The sequence below is a fragment of the Rousettus aegyptiacus genome, unplaced genomic scaffold, assembly GCF_014176215.1.
Source record: "Rousettus aegyptiacus isolate mRouAeg1 unplaced genomic scaffold, mRouAeg1.p scaffold_m13_p_5, whole genome shotgun sequence".
Classification (NCBI taxonomy): domain Eukaryota; kingdom Metazoa; phylum Chordata; class Mammalia; order Chiroptera; family Pteropodidae; genus Rousettus; species Rousettus aegyptiacus.
In genome coordinates, this window is record NW_023416308.1 from 3,985,826 (window position 1) to 4,004,615 (window position 18,790).

General features: G+C 43.1%; 1 protein-coding gene across 1 annotated transcript; it reads left to right on the forward strand.

The window, feature by feature from the left end:
- The first annotated feature begins 537 nt into the window (after nucleotides 1-537).
- On the forward strand, nucleotides 538-18,516 carry VPS33A (VPS33A core subunit of CORVET and HOPS complexes). Its single transcript, XM_016153811.2, has 13 exons — nucleotides 538-719; nucleotides 2,131-2,196; nucleotides 2,646-2,773; nucleotides 3,665-3,851; nucleotides 8,901-9,017; nucleotides 9,932-10,106; nucleotides 10,872-11,065; nucleotides 12,254-12,380; nucleotides 13,264-13,331; nucleotides 14,014-14,151; nucleotides 15,925-16,062; nucleotides 17,582-17,750; nucleotides 18,181-18,516. The coding sequence occupies exons 1-13, from the start codon at nucleotides 618-620 to the stop codon at nucleotides 18,360-18,362; spliced, it is 1,791 nt and encodes a 596-aa protein (XP_016009297.1). The 5' UTR covers nucleotides 538-617; the 3' UTR covers nucleotides 18,363-18,516.
- Nucleotides 18,517-18,790: the final 274 nt, after the last annotated feature.

The following is an 18,790-nucleotide window of genomic DNA, read 5'->3' on the forward strand; positions in this document are numbered from 1 at the left end:
AAATTAAGTTCCAGGCACCCCGATTAGTTTTTATACGAATCACACAATCCTCTTTGATTCCCTCAAAGGACAGTTAACATGCAAATTTTACTGATGAAGCAAGTGTGGGACCTGGATAGTGTGTGCGTGAAATACCATGTCACAGTAAAAGCCAATGAGGACGAGCTTTTGGCCAGTTTTGTAAATTTTAGCCCACAAACCGAAAGAGCAAAGCTAAAGACATTTTGATTGCTACAATTCAAAAGATTTCCATTCAAGTTTAGCGTCAAATTCGCGAGTGCACTGGCTGTTAAGAATAAAGTCGCATTATTTATTTATTTATTGTTTTTTTTATTTAAACGGGTCGAGCCGGATCCAGTCTCCGCCTTTCAACTCAATTCTCGGCGCCAAAGGACTTCAGGACTGACGCAGCATCAGAACGCACGCGGCGGAAGAAAGAGGCGGCGCTAGGGCCCGGAAGAGCACACATGCCGGCCGATTCGGGTTTCCGGGTTGGGCGTGTTGTCGGCGGCCCCGGTCACGTGAACACTCTGTCACATGACCGCGCCTAAGGGCTTCGTATAGAAAGGGTAATAGGACGCGTTTCGACTGGGGAAAAAGGTGGGCATTGGGGCAGAATGGCGGCGCACCTGTCCTACGGGCGAGTGAACTTGAACGTGCTGCGCGAGGCGGTGCGTCGGGAGCTGCGCGAGTTCCTGGACAAGTGCGCGGGAAGCAAGGTGAGGGACGGGAAGCAGGGACAGCGCCCTCAGCCCCCGTCCGGCCTGGCCTAATCCCGTCCAACCGCCGGAGCTCCCGGTGTATGAGGACCCCGAGAACCAGGGGTCCCACAGGCCGGAGTCCGCCTGGCATCGTACTGTTTTGTGGCAGCGGAATAGGCCACCGCGATGTCTCGGCCCTTCGTGAACCAGCTGACAGCCGGACCGGTGAGGCGGGCCTGGTCTAAGGACGTAGATGGCCGGCCAGTGTTCTTTCGTTACAACGTGTCCTTACAAATCATACCTTCCATAGTGTGCGAAGCACCAACACCTTACAACCTGCTGCTCACACGGATTATAAGAGAAGTTGGAGTTATTTGAGGTTTAGTGTGACCTTACTGAAATAGGATTGTCTCTCCTGTTAGACGTTTCCTAGCACCCACCTCACAATGGAATCAGAAACTGTAGGTTGAGGACTTTATAGGATTTCTTTTAAGTGGTATTACCTCTACCCTACCCCCTTAGGATTTATCGGTCCCCCTAAGTAACTGGCAATACAACGCAAGGGCTCAATCTTAGAAAAAATAGAACCCCAAGAGGTGGATACTATTGAGAGAAGAGAGCAGGCTAAGTCCTAGATGCCTAGTTCAAGCTCAGGATGTGACGCGGAAATCCGAATAAGATCGTGGACTGGATCATGGTCAGTATCCTGGTTGGAATATTGCACTAGACCTTTGCCAAGTGTTAGCATTGGAAGAAAACGGGTAAAGTGCACAGGAGGTCTCTCTGTATTTCTTATAGCTGAATGTTGATCTACAGTTTTCTCAATAAAAATTTCAGTTACAAAAAGAAAAAGAAATGATGCCAGAGTTTAGCAGGAGAAATGCTCATAGAGCATTTGACGGGTGGGGTCAGTAAGTTCTAGGTTAGAGTCCTGACCCCCTTCTACTACATATAAGGTCTAAGGTCCCTATGTGTGGCCTGGGACATGTTACTTAAACTTTCTGAGCCTTTTAAAATGTCCTCTTCTGTCAAAACTAGATTCGTAATACCTATATCAGAGGTTTTAATTTTATGTCATTGGGTTACATGATACTTATGTACAAAATACTAGGCCGACTATTGCCATTGGCGGTTTATATGTTCAGTCTAATCATTAATACCATGACACATACACAACAGACTGTTTCTTCTTCCACTGAGCACAGTGGTTGAGTCTTGTCTTTCCCGAGACCGACGGGAGCGTCACTTGCCCCTGATGCTCTTTTTCTTTAGACCTGTAGTATAGGGACGTTGTCAGAGGCTATTAAAATCTTTGTTAGTTTGGAGTTTGAAGCAGATATTCCTACTATGTATGACTGCTGTATTCTGTTTATGTTGTTGAAATTCCTGATACTAACCATAATAAGAGAATGTTTCTCCTCTCTTATAGGCGATAGTTTGGGATGAATACCTCACAGGGCCGTTTGGCCTGATTGCACAGTATTCACTACTGAAGGTAAATGAGCTTTTGGGCTTTTGTTCAGGGATTAACAATTCTATAGTTTAGCAATAATAATAGGATTTTATGTTTCCTCCTGAGTAACTGGCTTGCAAAGCTGTTCGGTCCTTATAAACGCTGATACTAATTTGTGTCTAACATTTTGTGTACAATGGTCCTTCGGCCTGTGATACTAAACGAACTCTAATTTTAGGGAAATTATTAGCATTCTATCATGTGATCATTACCTGGCGTCTTTGATAGTTCATCATGGAGTGTCATTTGAATTCAGATTCAGTAGCAGTAACTTCAGCCTGAAACTTGATCATTTATACATCTGGCTTTAGGGAATTAAATTTTGATAATTAACTATTAATGTGCATTTGATTGGGAGTTTTTATGATGTCTGAGTCTGGATGTGATGGGTAAAGACAGGTTTTTTGTTAACCTTTTGTGTGTTTTCCTAGGAACATGAGGTGGAAAAAATGTTCACACTTAAAAGAGGTCGATTGCCAGCAGCTGATGTCAAGAATATTATTTTTTTTGTCAGACCCAGGCTAGAATTGATGGATATAATTGCTGAAAATGTCCTCAGGTATCTCTCAGAGCTTATGTTTGGCCCAAAAGAAGTTGGTCCTCTAGGAAGTTTTAACATCCTGAGCTGCTCTTTGCAACCCCGTTTTCTTGCCAGTACATTAGCAGGTGGTATTTTGGAAAACTGGGACAGGTGTGAAAGAATGTCAGAGGGGGAATGGGAAACTTGTGAAGTTTTTCAGTTTGAAACGGGACATTTATCATATAACCCTGTTCTTTCAGGAGAGCTAGATCTTTGGACCTGTATCAATAGCAAGGACCCCTGATTCAAAACCAAACAAAACAGGAAGAAAAACCTCTAATGGTTATTTTTTCAATATGCTGAATATAGTGTGCTTGAATTTCATAAGCAAAATAAATAAGAGCTGATCAAAATTTAATGTAGCCTCCAATCTATAGAGGAAATTCTCCCAACCCTCTGGTGCGGTTGATAGATGTGGCCCCTAAAAGCTTAAAAGCAAATAAACTATTTTGGGAAGTCCACCGTCAAGGTTCGTAGAGTGGGAGTTAAGAACGACCTTTCTAAATGTAAGACTCTATATCACTGTGATGATTTGGTTTAAAGAACCATTTGTTTTCAGAAAGACACCGATATCCTGTTTCAATAAACCCGAGAGCTTTACTGCCTCATGAATAGTTTAAGAGAAAGCAGGAAAATGCATCACAGAATAGTGGCTATGAATCAATGCTGCTTTCCTGCCAGGGATTAAAAAAAGAGCGTGAGAGAACAGCTGTAACAGTCTGATCTGAAAGGCAACGTTTGCATCTTTATCTGGCCAGCATTTATTTAGTGCCTGCTGTGTACAGCCATAGAGCCAAGCTCTAAGAATAGGATAAGCAAAATAGTCTGTGACTCTATGGAGCTCATAAGCTAATATTCCTTTCCTTGCAGCGAAGACAGACGTGGCCCAACGAGAGACTTCCACATTTTGTTTGTGCCACGACGCAGCTTATTGTGCGAACAGCGGTTGAAGGACCTGGGAGTTCTGGGCTCCTTTATTCACAGGGAGGAGTACAGCCTAGATCTCATTCCATTCGATGGGGATCTTTTATCCATGGAGTCGGAGGGCGCGTTCAAAGTGAGTTTGGCATTTTCATTTTTTTAACGTCAGAGTTTAACTTTTGCCAAATTTATGAGCACGATGGTGTCAATGTTATGTTTTAGTTTGCATTTCCTTGGTTACCGTGAAGCTGAGCCTTTTCATACGTTTATTGATGTTTAAGTTTTTTTTCTTCAGTAAATTGTAAATTGCTTGTTCATTTTCTTTGCTCAGTCTTTCTTTTTGAGAAATTCTACATATAGTCTGGGTTATAAAAGCTGCAAATATCTTCTCCTGGTCTGTGGCTTGTCTTTTAACTTTATAATATCTTTCATCGTGTAGACATCTCCAGTTATGAAGTAGTTCAATTTTTGTAATAATAGCTTTTTTAAGACATAATTCACATAACAAAATTTCACCTTTTTTAAGCGTGCAATTCAGCAGTTTTTAGTATATTCACAGAATTGTGCACCTATCACCACTGTCTAATTTGGGAACATTTTTATCATCCTAGAATGGAACCCTGCCCTGCCCTCTCCAGCCACTGGCCATCAGGAATCTACTGGAGTCTCTGATGATTCTGGAGATTTCTTATCGATGAAATCATAACGTGGCCTTTTGGTCTGGCCTTTTTCTTAGCGCAATGTTTTCAAGGTTCATCGATGTTGTAGCGTATGTCAGTACTTCCTTTTTATGGTCAAATACTATTCCATTGTAATGAGATCCAGCGTTTGATTTACCATTCATCTGTCATGGACAATTGACTTTCATTTTTTGGCTGTCATGATGCCATGAACGTTCATACAAGGTTTTGTGTGTACATATGTTTTCATTTCTCTTAGCTATCCCCAGGGGTGGAACTGCAGGGTGATATGGTTAAACACTATGTTTAACGTTTTGTGGACCTGCCAGACCATTTTCCAGTGACTGCACTGTTTTGTACTCCCACCAGCAGCATATGAGGGTTCCAATCTTGCATCCTCGTCAATACTTGTTATTGTCTGTCTTTTCGAATTTCATCCTAGTGGATGTGAAGTATTAACACATCGTGGTTTTGATTTGCATGTCTGTAATGACTAATGATATTGATCATCCTTTCATGTGCTTTTTGGCCATTCCTATATCTTCTTTTGGAGAAGTGTCTATTCAGATCCATGGTACATTTTTAAAACTGAGTTTTTATCCTTTCATTAAGAGTTTTAAGAATTCTTCATATATTCTGGAAACCAGTCCCTCTTATCAGATATATGATTTGCAAATATTTTTCCCATCCTTTGGGTTCTTTTCACTTTCTTGGTGAAAGTGGTATCCTTCAATGTACCAATGTATTTAATTTTGACAAAGTTCAGTTTATTTATTTCTCTTGTTGCTTATGCTTTTGATGTCATATCTAAGAAATCATTGCCTAATCCAAGGTCATGAATTCACACCTATAATTTCTTCAACGAGTTTTATGGTTTTAGTCCTACATTTAGGTTTGACCTCACCCTGAATTTATTTTTATGTGATGTAAGAGTCCAACTTAATTCTTTTGCATGTGGGTATCCATTTGTTCCAGCACCATTTGCTTAAAGACTATCCTTTCCTTATTTAATTGTCTTGATTTCCATAAATGTGGTTATTTCTGGTGTCTCGGTTCTGTTCCCTTGGTCATGTCTGTCTCGTGCCAGTGCAGTAAGCTTTGCACTTGGGAGACGTGAGCCCTCCAGCTTAAAGCAGTTAAATATATCCCATTTTTTCTTTAAGTTAGTGCTTTTTGAGTCTTAATAAATCCTTCTCCACCCTGAAAAGGAAAAATCTTATATTTTCCTTTAAAAGTCGTGAAGTTTTGCTTTTCATGTTCTGGTCTTTGATCCGGCTTGAATTGTGTATTTCCGTGGCGTGTGTGGTGTGAGGTAGGGAACTCAATGGATTTTTCCCATATGGGCGTCCAGTTACTCCAGCAATATTTTTCCCCACTGACTATTTTCAGCATGTTTATTAATGAATGTGCACAACTTTGTTCTCTAGTTCTGAAAGGTTTTTTGCAAATGTAATTTTATATGTTTTTGAATTTGCCATCTTTATTTCAAAGAATACTTTTTCATAAGAATATTGTTTCATCTTTAAAAATGTAATTTGAAAATGTTTTATAAATGTAATTTGTGCACATGGAAAATTTATTTAAGTAAGAAAGGGCACAGAGTGAAAATTACGCCACTCTCCACCCCATAAACTGCCAGTTCCTTCCCAGAAGCAATCACTAAGCCTTTTTAGTTTTTTTTGGACATGATTTATGCAGCTACAGTTCATAGTATATATAATACCCTCCTACTTTGAAACAAATGGTAGCGTTGAGTATATAACCTTGGTATCTTGCTTTATTCTCTTAATAAAATATCCTGGATCATTTTCTGCCATGTAAGAGAATAGTTCCTTATTCTCGATTGAAACTGCATCGTGTTCCACATTTTGAATGTACTGTAACTTATGAAAGCAGTCGCCTTTCAAAGGACGCTTCGTGGGTTCTCATCTTATGCTGTTTGTTAGAGGCAGTGCTGCAATGAATGACCGTGAACGGGTCACATTTGTCTTTTGACTTTGCTTATGGTAGTTTTTGCCACATGTGGTTTCTTAACGTAATCACAGTTATCTGTCTCCTTTGATCTATGGGTTTGTGATGCTGATGCTGCTGGTCTAGAGACTAGAATTTTTGGGAATCACTAGTGTCGTACAAAAGATTATTTGAAATCTTTTCTTCCCCAGCGTGTTGTTACAGTGATCGCCACTTTGAAAGTGTTGACGAGAGGTAGGACTCAGTGGCACCACTGATTAATTTTATAGCCAAGAGTTTCTTGCTCATTTTTGCCATATTCCCGCATTGGTTTGCTTACGCTAAACCTCATCCACAGAGGTACGGATTCACGCCCACCAACGTTTTCTATAAAAAAAAATTCCAACATACAGAAAAGTTGAAAGAATTTTACAGAGACCACCCGTATATCTATAACCTAGAGAAGATTTTGCTATGTTTGCTTTATCAATTATCTTTAGTGGTGTACCCACAAATAATTAACTCACATGGTGTAATTAATGTGAATTGGTAGCAGCTGAGGAAAATTTATCCTGGCATGACAAAACCTGTCCAGAGGGGAGAGTTCCTGTTTATTTAACCAGGGATTTGCAAAAAAAAAAAAAAAAAGACGGAATTATTTTCTGCTGAGAACTTCAAGCTGTGGGCTTCATGTGTTCACTTAAGATCCCGTTTAGAAGTCCGGGTGGTAAAGCTGAGGGTTCTAGTTAATGTTAGTGTCAACCCTGATTTCTGATGGAGTCGAGGTCATTTTACTTATTTGTGTGATTTTTTAAACAGTGAGCGTAATTTAGCATTTCTTGGCATCAGAAGGTATTCTAAATCTTTCTGTACTCTTAGGATATGATTATAATCATCTTCTTTGTACTGTACAAACATAGGAATTAGAATTCTGCTCAGTTTAATGCTCAATAACAGCGCTGGACATATTGTGATCTTCATTTGTATGTAGAAAAATCAGTATTATAAAATCCATCTCCTTTGCAAAAACAAGTTTAAAAACACTTCGCAGGGTATTCTATTGTGTAGGCACGTGGGACTTTGAGGTCAAAAAATTGTGTATTTAAATGTTAATGACCGTTAGCCTTTGGGCCTCCCAAAGTGCCCTCATGGCTTGAGATACCATGTGGCATTTCACAGGTGCAGAATAAAGTTGAGATAGTAATACAAATAATCACCCCACCACCAATCACATCAGAGCAAAAAGTTCAATATCTTTCTTACATCTTTATTTTTAAAAGATGGAATTATACAAGGAATGTCTTGGCAGTAACACTTTTTAAGTTAAAAAATATATATATGAATGCCCTTCTGAGAGATGTTCCTGAATATTTTTTTTTCTTGAATTTTCATCTTAGCCCTGATCTGATCAAGAGTTCAAAAGTAATTCTGACAGAAAGTATGTCTTTAGACGTTTTCCATTTCGGCCTCTCCTATTCAGTGAAATGTTAAAATACACCAGACTTGCCCTCTCGTCCTTAGTGCCTCACCCGTTGGTGTACCCTCCTTCCTGGCGCTGGACGCTAGAGACGCATGTGGGGGAGGGGTACAGTGTACCGTTTTGACTTAGGAGTGCATGATGATTGTAAAAAAATCTAATTTCTAATGAAAGTTAACATTTTTCAATCAGTTACTATATGTTTCAGGTGTTAGGATTAAATGTTCTATACACATTTTTCTCATTTAATCCTTACTTTATATGGAAAGTACTCCCTTCCAGGCACAAAGAAGTTATCTAACTGGCCTAGGGAGCAGCTGGCAGGTGGCACCTTGAGTCCAGAACCTGTGCCCTACCTCCCAGTGTCAAACGGAAGGCTCCCTCGCTCACTTCTCAGCTGGTTTTGTGTGTGCTTTTTTCAGTCTTTTTTCTGATGCAAAAAAAAAAAAAAAAAAAAAGTATATTTTTGTATACTTTACAAAACACACTTTGTGTATTTTATAAACTAAAATGTGTTTTTTAAAATGAGATTATGCTCTAAAAGGTTGTTCAGCCGCCCCTTTCCTCTCTCAAGATTTCACGGCCTTCATTTGTTACTCGTATGTAAGAAAATCTGCCTTGTGTTTGTAAAAACTGCAAAGTATCCTGTCGTGTGGTCCTCTGGGACTTTGGGAGCCAGAGAATATGTGCCTTTGTGGGTATTTGCATGTGGCCCTCGCCGAATATTTTACTAGAGTTGACACTGACCACAGCGAGTGAGAGAATCCATTAAGTCTCCATGTAAGTATTAATCGGTAGTTTGTTCAAAAGCTGGTAAACTAGAGCTGGCTTGCCTGGTGAACACTTCTTCCAGAAGGGGCTGCCCCAGGGGAATCGCTTCCACAGCTGCACCCCGACAGCAGAGCTGCTGGCTTCGTGGCCTAGAATGCCACACAGCAGCTTGGTGAAAGGGGCCTGAGTCCCAGGTGGAGTGGTCTCACCCCCTGCAGTGGGGCCCTCCGGCAGGCACCCCCAATAGGCACGCCCAGCAGGCTCCCAGGTGACCCTGGCTCGCAGTAAGCACCCTTGCTCCCCACAGGAGTGCTACCTGGAGAGCGACCAGACCAGCCTCTACCACGCAGCCAAGGGGCTGATGACCCTGCAGGCCTTATACGGGACAGTCCCCCAGATCTTCGGGAAAGGAGAGTGCGCCCGGGTAAGAAACGGGGTGTCCCTGGTGGCCGAGGGAGGCCCCCTAGACTCCAAAAAGGGGGAAGAGTGGGGAGCTATTTACAAACAAGGCCTGTCAATACTTTTTATTTGGGAATTCGACTACTTGCTAAAATTTATTCGTAACCCCCAAATCCATATGCGGGGTTTCGTGGACACCCCCAAAGTGGCAAGACATCGGAGCTGCCCAGCGTGCGGGCTGGCCGCCCTGCCCTCTCGTTCCGTTCCGGCTCCCACACTGTAAACAGTGTCCTTTTGGGCCGCCCTGTGGTGCCACGCGCTACCTAACGCCACTTATTTTGCATTTCTGTGCTTTTTTTTGGTGATTTTGCTGTTAAAATGGCCCGTGTATAGCGCTGAAGTGCTATTTAATGTTCAAGAGCGCAGGAAGGCCGAGACGTGCCTTCGGTAGGGACATGCGTGTGAGAGCAGCTGGCCTTCCTCCTGGGTGGGAGCACGTTGGCCCCAAAGCTCATGTTGTGAATCAGCGACACATATTAAAGTGTCTTTAAACAGCAACACACACTAAACAAGGTTGCTCGTTGATCAGTTGCTTGCGGGAACCTCACCCACCCCATAGCCCCCCACCCTTCAGGGAGCGATGGTTCAGTATTCATTAATCCATGTTCATGATGACTTCACAGAACAGAACCACCACCAATAACAAAAACGGACCGTATCTAATTCCGTCTCATTGAGAAGTAGCAGCTGCCATTGGCCAAAGCTGGCCATGGGTCACCAGCGGCAAACGCTTTTCTGTAGCTGCTTTTTTCTTATCACTCACTCTTCCACCGTTTTTCTCCTGCTTTTACTTTTTGGATTGTCTTTCTGTTTTTAGCTAACTTTTAAAATCTGCTCATTCCTCGGAGGGTCCTGCCTGATCCAATGTTTTGTTTCCAGCAAGTGGCCAATATGATGATTAGGATGAAGAGAGAGTTTACAGGAAGCCAGAATTCAGTATTTCCGGTTTTTGATAATCTCTTGTTGCTCGATCGAAATGTGGACTTATTAACGCCTCTTGCCACTCAGCTCACGTACGAAGGACTCATTGATGAAATTTATGGCATTCAGAACAGTAAGTAAAGTGACATCTATTTTTGCTAATAGGTAATCTGAGAAAAATATCTAAAAGGTCATTTTTTAAGAATATACTTTCTTTACATATAAATCAGAATATTTGAAAAAAATATAAATGCTGACTTTTGACTTGTAGACACTGGGATTAAACAGTGTCTGCTGTTTCCGGTCACACAAGGGCTGGCCGGATGTGTAGTGTTCAGGACTGTGCCTGTCCCCTGGGAGCAGAGGCCATCATTAAACACAAACTGGTACTGCAGTTGGTGGCTGGCAGTCGTGCAGGGAAGCTGTGGGAGAGGTGGCCTTGGAGCTGGGCTTGCAGAGGGGGTGCTATGAGGGGCAGGCTCGCAGTGAAAGCTGGGAATGGTGAAGTGACCAGCTCGGTAAAAGCAGAGAACACAGCTGAGGACGTATCTTGGAGGAAAGGAGGTTGGGGACACTAGGTGGAAGACCGAAGGCCTGCAAGAGTTTAAGCGTGATGGACGATCGGGTCGGAGGTCACCAATTGGTTTGGTTTGCTTTGGGCCCACGTGATGTTTGTTTGTTTCTGTCCTTATTTAAAATTGGAGAAAATTTTAATAATACTTCTGATCAAAGCGTACGGTGGTCATGGAAACGTCGAAGCCGCAGTGCTGTATACCATTTTCCCCCGAAGCTGGCTCCCATCGCTCCTGAGTGGGAAAAGTCTGTTTTGTGTCTGGGCGCCTGATCAGTCCTTCCGGGACATGCGCACAAATGCTCGTTCCCTCGCACCGTTGTCCAGGTTACGTGAAGTTGCCCCCGGAGAAATTCGTGCCCAAGAAACAGGGCGATGGGGGGAAGGAGCTCCCCACGGAAGCCAAGAAGCTGCAGCTGAACTCGGCCGAGGAGCTCTACGCTGAGATCCGGGACAAGAACTTCAACGCGGTGGGCTCCGTGCTCAGCAAGAAAGCCAAGGTGATCTCGGCGGCGTTTGAGGTGAGCCGGTTCGGTTGTCCTCCTGCTACTCTTGTCACAGGCTGGACTGCCCACTCACAAGGACAGTGACAGCTGCACACGATACAGCCATTGAGCATGGCTTCCTCATTCTCAGAAATCGTAAACTCTGCTATTGGAGGACCCGTGGGTTTCTTTTCACACTTCTTCTTAGACCCGGGAGAGGAGATGTGTTTTCTCCCATTCGGGGGGCAGGAAAGAGGGAGCAGTGTTTGCAGCCTGCAAGCTTTTGTCATACACATTCATTTTACCATCTTCTCTTTAATTATGTCCTACCTCATTTAAGAGGAAGCCAGCTGTACTATAAATAGAAGTTCCTCTCTAATGAACTTGCGGTCCAGGGTGAAAGCTCCCAGTCTGGCCGACCTGCCAGTCCCGGCAGACGCCGTGGGTGATAATGACAGTGAAGTCCCCAGCGGCCGAGCTTGTTAATTGGCAGCTTCATCACCGCCTTCCTGCCCCCTCTTGCCAGGCCCTGCCTTAGTCTTGGTTAAGCTCGGTTTTGAAACATGGGAGAGCAGTACAGTGACAGACTCTGAACACCTAGAATTTAGAAGCATAAATTGAAAATTCGAAAATGAATTTTTCACCGACTATGTATTTCCAGATTTCCTTTTTCTTACGAATGATATTAATTAGTTTATTTTCAAATTTCTGAAGTTGCTTTTGGTTTAAATGATCACATTTTGTAAAAAAAAAATATGTACATATTTTTTCTCATCACTACGCAAGGTTCACTTTGTTCACAGACAATATCCAAGTTTGAGGTTCAGCAGGAAGAATGGATTTTTTTCTGTTCTAGAGGAAACATTTAACTATATGTATTTCCCTCTTAACATAATGTTTCCTTTTAGTGTTTCGTTCAGAAATTTTTGTGGTTCACATAATACCGCCCCCCACAAATACTCAGACGCCCACGAAATAACGATCCCAACACTAGCCAGTGCGTGGGAGGCGAAAACCTGAGGCGCTTGCTCTCCACGGAAGTACTCGTGCTTGTAACGGGCGTCGCGGACTTATCTTTTCTGTTTCGCTACGTAACGTTGGAGCTGGCTTTGGCCTGATTTATTTGTATCCCGTTCCTTCTTTCGCATTCACATAAGTTAAACGTCTTCTGAAGCACGCAAGGAATGTAGCGCTTGAAAGTGAGGCTCTGCCGCTCTGTTCCAGGAAAGGCACAACGCTAAGACCGTGGGGGAGATCAAGCAGTTCGTTTCCCAGCTGCCCCACATGCAGGCGGCGCGGGGCTCCCTTGCGAACCACACCTCCATTGCAGAGCTAATCAAAGATGTCACCAGTGAGTATCCTGTGGTGCGATGACGTTGGGCTGAGCTGGGCTGCACCCAGCGTCTGCCACCATGGTCCTTCGCACCAGGACACAGTCCAGGGAAAGTCAGCTCTGTCTTAGTATGGTGCGTGATTCTCAGTGTTCAGCATATGCATGTTCATGACTAAAAGTCTAACATTTGCGGTCAACTCATTTCTTATATTATTAAAATAATGTGATCATGTGGACATACATTTGGAATATCTATAAGAGAAAAGAATTCTTTTAAAATTTGTCACCATAATATGAGAAGGTTAATGTTTCGGTCTGGTTTTTTTCCTGTTGTTAAGGATTATTTAATTAGAGCAGTGCCATGGTTCTGGTTTTTTGTTTTTCCCCTGACCTGAAAACTTCCTGCAGAATTGGCGTAGAGAGCACATGTTGAGTGTTTCGAACGAGCTCAGAAGGCGTGTATTAAACCAAAAGTGAGTTTATTCATCATAACACGGGCTGGAAAAGCTGACTGGGAGATTGTTCGGCGCTCCGTATTATGACGTATACTTGCAATCTTAAATACAGCCCAGTGTCAGAAATGCAGTTTTTTTGTTTTCACATCAATAGAAATCGATTGAAATTGGGTTGAACCTGATGATAAAAGTGAATTGCACTAGGGAAATTGGTCTTCGCGGATATTGGGGCAAAATTCTTGAGACTCGTTTTTTGAGCCTTAAGGATAGCAAAGGGGTACAGCGGTCGACTGTATCCAGATGTAACTTAGGAGTACAGGGTTGTGGGGTATTCTGTGCTTTTAGAAGATTCTCATCAGGTGACGATTTCAACTGTTCACTTGCTTTCTTTTTGGCATGTCTTGTTTCTTAATTTCTGAGTTGCAAATATTCTAATTACATTTTAGCTTCTGAAGACTTCTTTGATAAATTAACAGTGGAGCAGGAGTTTATGTCTGGAATAGACACCGATAAGGTACGTAAACAATAAAACTGATCTAACAAATAACTAATAGTTTATCAAACAAAGATTACAGCTATAAAAGCACTGGCTTTGACTGCAGTGTCTTGCGTGAATATTTTTAAGAGCGAATGCAAAATGTGAAAATACAGATTTTATCAAGAAACAGATATTTAACATTACTTTGGGGGGGCCAGTTTCTACAATGCACACAGGGAGGTAAGAGCTGGCCCTGAAATCTAAGAGCTGTAAGGGCCGTGATAGATAGAGTAAGATATTTGCTTTCGGAGAGAATTGATTGTATAATTCCTTTATATATCCACCTCTATTAATACATTAATAAGATTTCAATGTATGACAATTTCCATCTTCTAAAAAAATTCCCGTCACTGATCATTTCCACATTACTGAGAACGACGAGGTCACACACGCCTCTCGGGAGGTTGTCCGCGAGGCAGATGAGTCCAGACAGGCGTTTGGATTCCCAGTGCGTCCTCGCCAGCCTGATGGCTGGTGTGTGTGCGCGGTGGCTGAGGGTGCGCGTGGCAGGGGCTGGAGGGGACTCAGGGGGTGTGAGAAAAGAATCAGTCATTCTCCCACACATATCCTTTATTCGACTTTGAAAAATAATAGTATATATCACATTTTTAGAGGTCCCTAAACCAGATGCCAGTATATGTCTGTACTTTGTTTCAAGGTCAACAGTTACATCGAGGATTGTATTGCCCAAAAGCATCCGCTCATCAAGGTGTTAAGACTAATTTGCCTCCAATCCGTGTGCAATAGTGGACTCAAACAAAAAGTGTTGGATTATTACAAAAGAGAAATTCTCCAGGTTAGTATATTTTTAAATTACTAATTTGCCAAAGGAGAAAATATCTTTCTAAAAAAATACTTCCCAAATCTGCTGTTTTGGTATATGATTCCCACTGTCTTAAATTTTTAACTCCTAGAGGGTGGTGCGTGGTGTTGCGCCGTGTACTGTATTCGCAGAGTAACAGCAGCCCACGTTGACTGAGCATGTACTAGGCCAGGCCCCTGCTTCTATTGGAAGAGCTATTATGTGTGGTAACTGTGACAGCAGGTCTGCGAGTCATCCCATTTTATGGATGATAAAACTGAGGCACAGAGTAGTTATGGAACTGCCCCAAGGTCACCCAGCCAGCAAGGGGCTGAGCCAGCGCCAAAATCCAGGCAACTGCGATCTGGTGCCCATTCTCTTACCAGCCAGTATTCGACAGAGGAAGGGAACTCTCTGCAAATTTCTGATAATAATTCCTTACCAGACTCAAATTAACCCCGTGTTACTTTATAATAAGAAAAACCCACTATTTGCAAATGCCTCAGGCAGTATTTATTTGCTAGTATCAGTCACAGTGAAGTACATTATTAGTTAAAACTAAATGCTCAGCTTTTTGTTTTTGTCTTTTTAAAAATTACACAAATAGCATATGCATCCTCGTCATATAATGCAGAAGTACATGGAGCAAAATGTGAACATCCTGCACCCCACTCCCAGCCCCGTCCCCCTCCCCCCTCCCCTCACCCCCAGATAAGACCAACGTCAGCAGTTTGGCTTGTGTGCGTCCACGTTTCCTTCTTGCATTTCTGTACTAAGCGTGTTTACACACACAGCCTGTGGGGCGAGACTGGCTGGTCCAAGCCAGCTCTGTCGCTATTAGCCATGTGGTCTTGGGCACATTGAAATGGAGATGATGATAATATTATCCACCTCGTGGGGTTCTAACAAGGATGAACGAGTTAGTGTATGTAAAGTGCTTAGAACACAGCAGTGCCCCGCACACAGACGGTATAAGTATCAGCTATTATTATTATTATTGTTATTGTTATTATTATTATTATTATTTACTAATAATTTTTAAAAGAAATAAAGTCCTTCTATACATAGTATTCTATTATTATATATTTTTTGTCCTTAAGAATATATCCAGAATATCCTTCTTTTCAGAATGTATAGGTCTACCTCATTTTTTTAAATAGCTAATTATATTCCCTATAAATATATACTATACAGTTGACCCTTGAACGATGTGGGAGTTGAAAATCCACCTGTAACTTTTGACTCCCCAAAAACTTAACTACTAACAGCCTGCTGTTGACAGGAATCCTTACCAATAACATAGACAGCCGATTAACACGTATTTTGTATTTCTGTGTATTATATACTGTATTCTTAGAGTAAAGTAAGTTAGAGAAAAAATGTTAAGAAAATCAGAATAAAGAGAAAATACATTCACAGCACAGTATATATTTAGCGAAAAAAAATCCACACACAAGTGGACCCGTGTTGTTCAAGCGTCCACTGTAATTGATCTGATGCTCGCTTATGTCAGGTCCATAAATTCTGACTTTAAAGTAAACTTTTTAAGTCCCTCTTTGAGGCAGTGAGCTGGGTTATTGTAACGGGCACGCACTTTTAGGGCATGTTTCATCCTCTGCCGCCACGTGTTCATGGCGGTCACCACCTGGACTTCAGTACCAGGCCCTGGAGAAGAAGCCACATTGGCTTCTCGGAAACGCTCTGTTTTGAAAGTCGCAGAAAGCGTCCTCCTGTTATGACATCCAAGTCACACGACTTCTCTTGCAGACGTATGGCTATGAGCACATACTGACCTTACACAACCTGGAGAAGGCCGGCCTGCTCAAACCGCAGACAGGGGGCAGAAACAACTACCCAACAATCAGGAAGACGCTGCGCCTCTGGATGGATGATGTAAACGAGCAGGTAAGACCCACTCCTCACTTCTGCGCACCTTAGTCATTGGTTAACTGTTTGCGACGACAGATGCTACTCCATCTACACATCCACCTTGCTTTCCAAACACAGTTTTCTAATGTTTTTGAAAAAGTAATGTGTTTGTGTATTGTGTCTGTCAGCATCCCAGCAGGAAACAGGGTGCTCTCGCACTGCAGAGTTTGAGAGAGTTTCATAAAGATGGGGATGAGGGGATCAGAGGGAGGCAGTGCAGTGGGGAGCCTAAGGGCAAGAAAGGGAGCTGTTCCAGAAACCTCTCCTGGACCTGGAGGCCAGCTGACAAGACGAGGGATGAGAGGCCCCTGGTCGAGGGACCCAGCCAGCCCCTAGCAGTGTCCCGGAGAGGAAGCCGGGGCAAGAAAACCCTGGCCTCAAACTGCGGCCCACCTTCCCGTTTCCGTCTGGCCCCTCCCACTGGCCAGATGCAGAAGGCTTGGCAGCGCGTTGGTACAGAGCCTGCAAGTCCACCACCTGGGCTCAGAGCCGAGGAGAAGGGCAGAGAGGATCTGAAAGTCGTCCAACACGCAGAGCGAAAAAGTCAGCCCGTACACATCTAACCCCCATTTCCCCTCGGAGGCAGCTGCTGTAACCCAGTTTTTTCTCTGTCCTTCCAGAAAGAGTCTGTGTACATACACTTTTACATAACTGTGGATATTCTGTACCATTGGTCTCCAAAGCAGGGTGCACCTTGCTTTACATCTGTTGTTTATTCCAACCTTCCTAAATTTCTTTTTTCATTTTCTCTTTCGGTTTTCCATAAGGAACTCAATTAGGCCTCCTTTGTAACAAAAGCTAATAATCAAAGTCTCGATCAATAGCGACATCGCATCATTTTTCCCCAGTTGGAATGTAGGTGCTCTTCACCCCTGTGTCATACAGAGTCAGTGCTGTATTAGTTCATCTCTCGCCACTGCTCGGACCTGCTGTCCCACCACCACTTAACACTGCCTTGGCGACCCTTCTGTGAGCCACCTCCTTTTCAAAAGTTCTCTGTGCTTGCTACACAGTGGTGTGGTAAATATACATGATTTTATGATTTAACTGATAGAAATTCAGGTTGTTCCTGGCCTTTCGCGGGCACATACGATGCTGCAGATAATATGTTTATGCTTCGGTCTGTTCTCCCCTGGCGTACAAACCCCTCTGTGGGATAGAACCCTAAAAGTAGAATTGCCAAGTGCAAAGGTTATTATGCACATCAGTGCTCAGCTAGAGAGCGCCAAGTTGCGCACCAAGAAGTTTCTTGCCAAACGAAGTAACAATTTTTCATCTTCAGTACCTAGAGATGCTTTAAGTGGCTTTTCAAGATGTGAGTCAAAAGTGAACCTCTGGCTGCTAAGAACAGAGCCTGGGTGGGGCAGGTTGGAGCAGGATGGGGAGGGGGGAGGTGCTTGCGTTTCTGCCTTCAAAGACAAATCAAATAATTTCAGATCACCCAAAAGCCCCGTCTCCATACCGACAGTCTTTTCCTCTCGTAATTATTTAACAGAACCCGACGGACATATCCTACGTCTACAGCGGCTACGCGCCGCTCAGCGTGCGGCTGGCCCAGCTGCTGTCACGGCCTGGCTGGCGGAGCATCGAGGAAGTCCTCCGCATGCTCCCAGGGCCACACTTCGAAGAGCGACAATCGCTGCCCACAGGACTGCAAAAGAAACGTGAGTCTCTGTGCAGGATCTGCAGAGAATGATGTTTTCATGTTATTATGCACTTGTTTTGTAAAATACATTCATTAAGTACTTAGGAGTCGGAGTTCAATATGCCTCTTTCGTTAGTCACTAATGTATATTTTAAGAGCTGGCGCCTGTTACTCCCTCAAGGGTAGCGGCTTTCGACATCTGAGTTGAGAATCTCAGTCGTTAGAAAAAACATTTGAGATCAAAGTCATGTTCCTAAGAAAAAGACAAGAAACAACAGAAAATAAAAATGAAATAGAAAAAAGAAAATCCCATTCATGAATTTCAAAAGAGCTGACTGACCAAGACACATTTGACATTTTTTTCTTAGGAACGATGCAGTTTTTTTAAGAGGTGGGAAGAGAAGCTCTGACAATAAATAATTCTTAATTCTGAAATGTTTAAATTTTAGGTCAACCAGGAGAAAACCGAGTCACCCTGATCTTTTTCCTGGGGGGTGTGACCTTTGCCGAGATCGCTGCGCTGCGGTTCCTCTCCCAGCTGGAGGACGGAGGCCCAGAGTATGTCGTCGCCACCACCAAACTCATGAACGGGGCCAGCTGGCTGGAGTCGCTGATGGAAAAGCCTTTCTAGGGCCTTCAGAGTGGACTTAATGAGCGGACTGCAGAATAAACTGCCCCTTGGAAGAAGTTACTGGAAGGGAGTGCAACCCCGTAAAGGAATAACACAGGAATACAGAATTTACTTAGGGATCAGCTTCTTAAATTTTGCTGATTTCTCCTTTCTGCGTGTCTTGTGTGTTCCAAATTTCTTGAAGAAAGAAGACTAGAGAATCAACCTGGGTCAAAGAAACACCAGTTGTCAATGTTCTAAGCTCAGGATCTTCATTAGAGACCTCTGGAAACATGTTAAGGATGGTGGGGCTGGATAAACTATACAGCCACGCTAATGGGGCCGGTTCTTAAAGTAAGAAAGCAGGGACCGAGCAGGTAAGAATGAACATCGAAGCGGGAAGTTCAACTCCTGATAAGCGGAGCTCAGTTTCTTGAAGGCGCACCGTG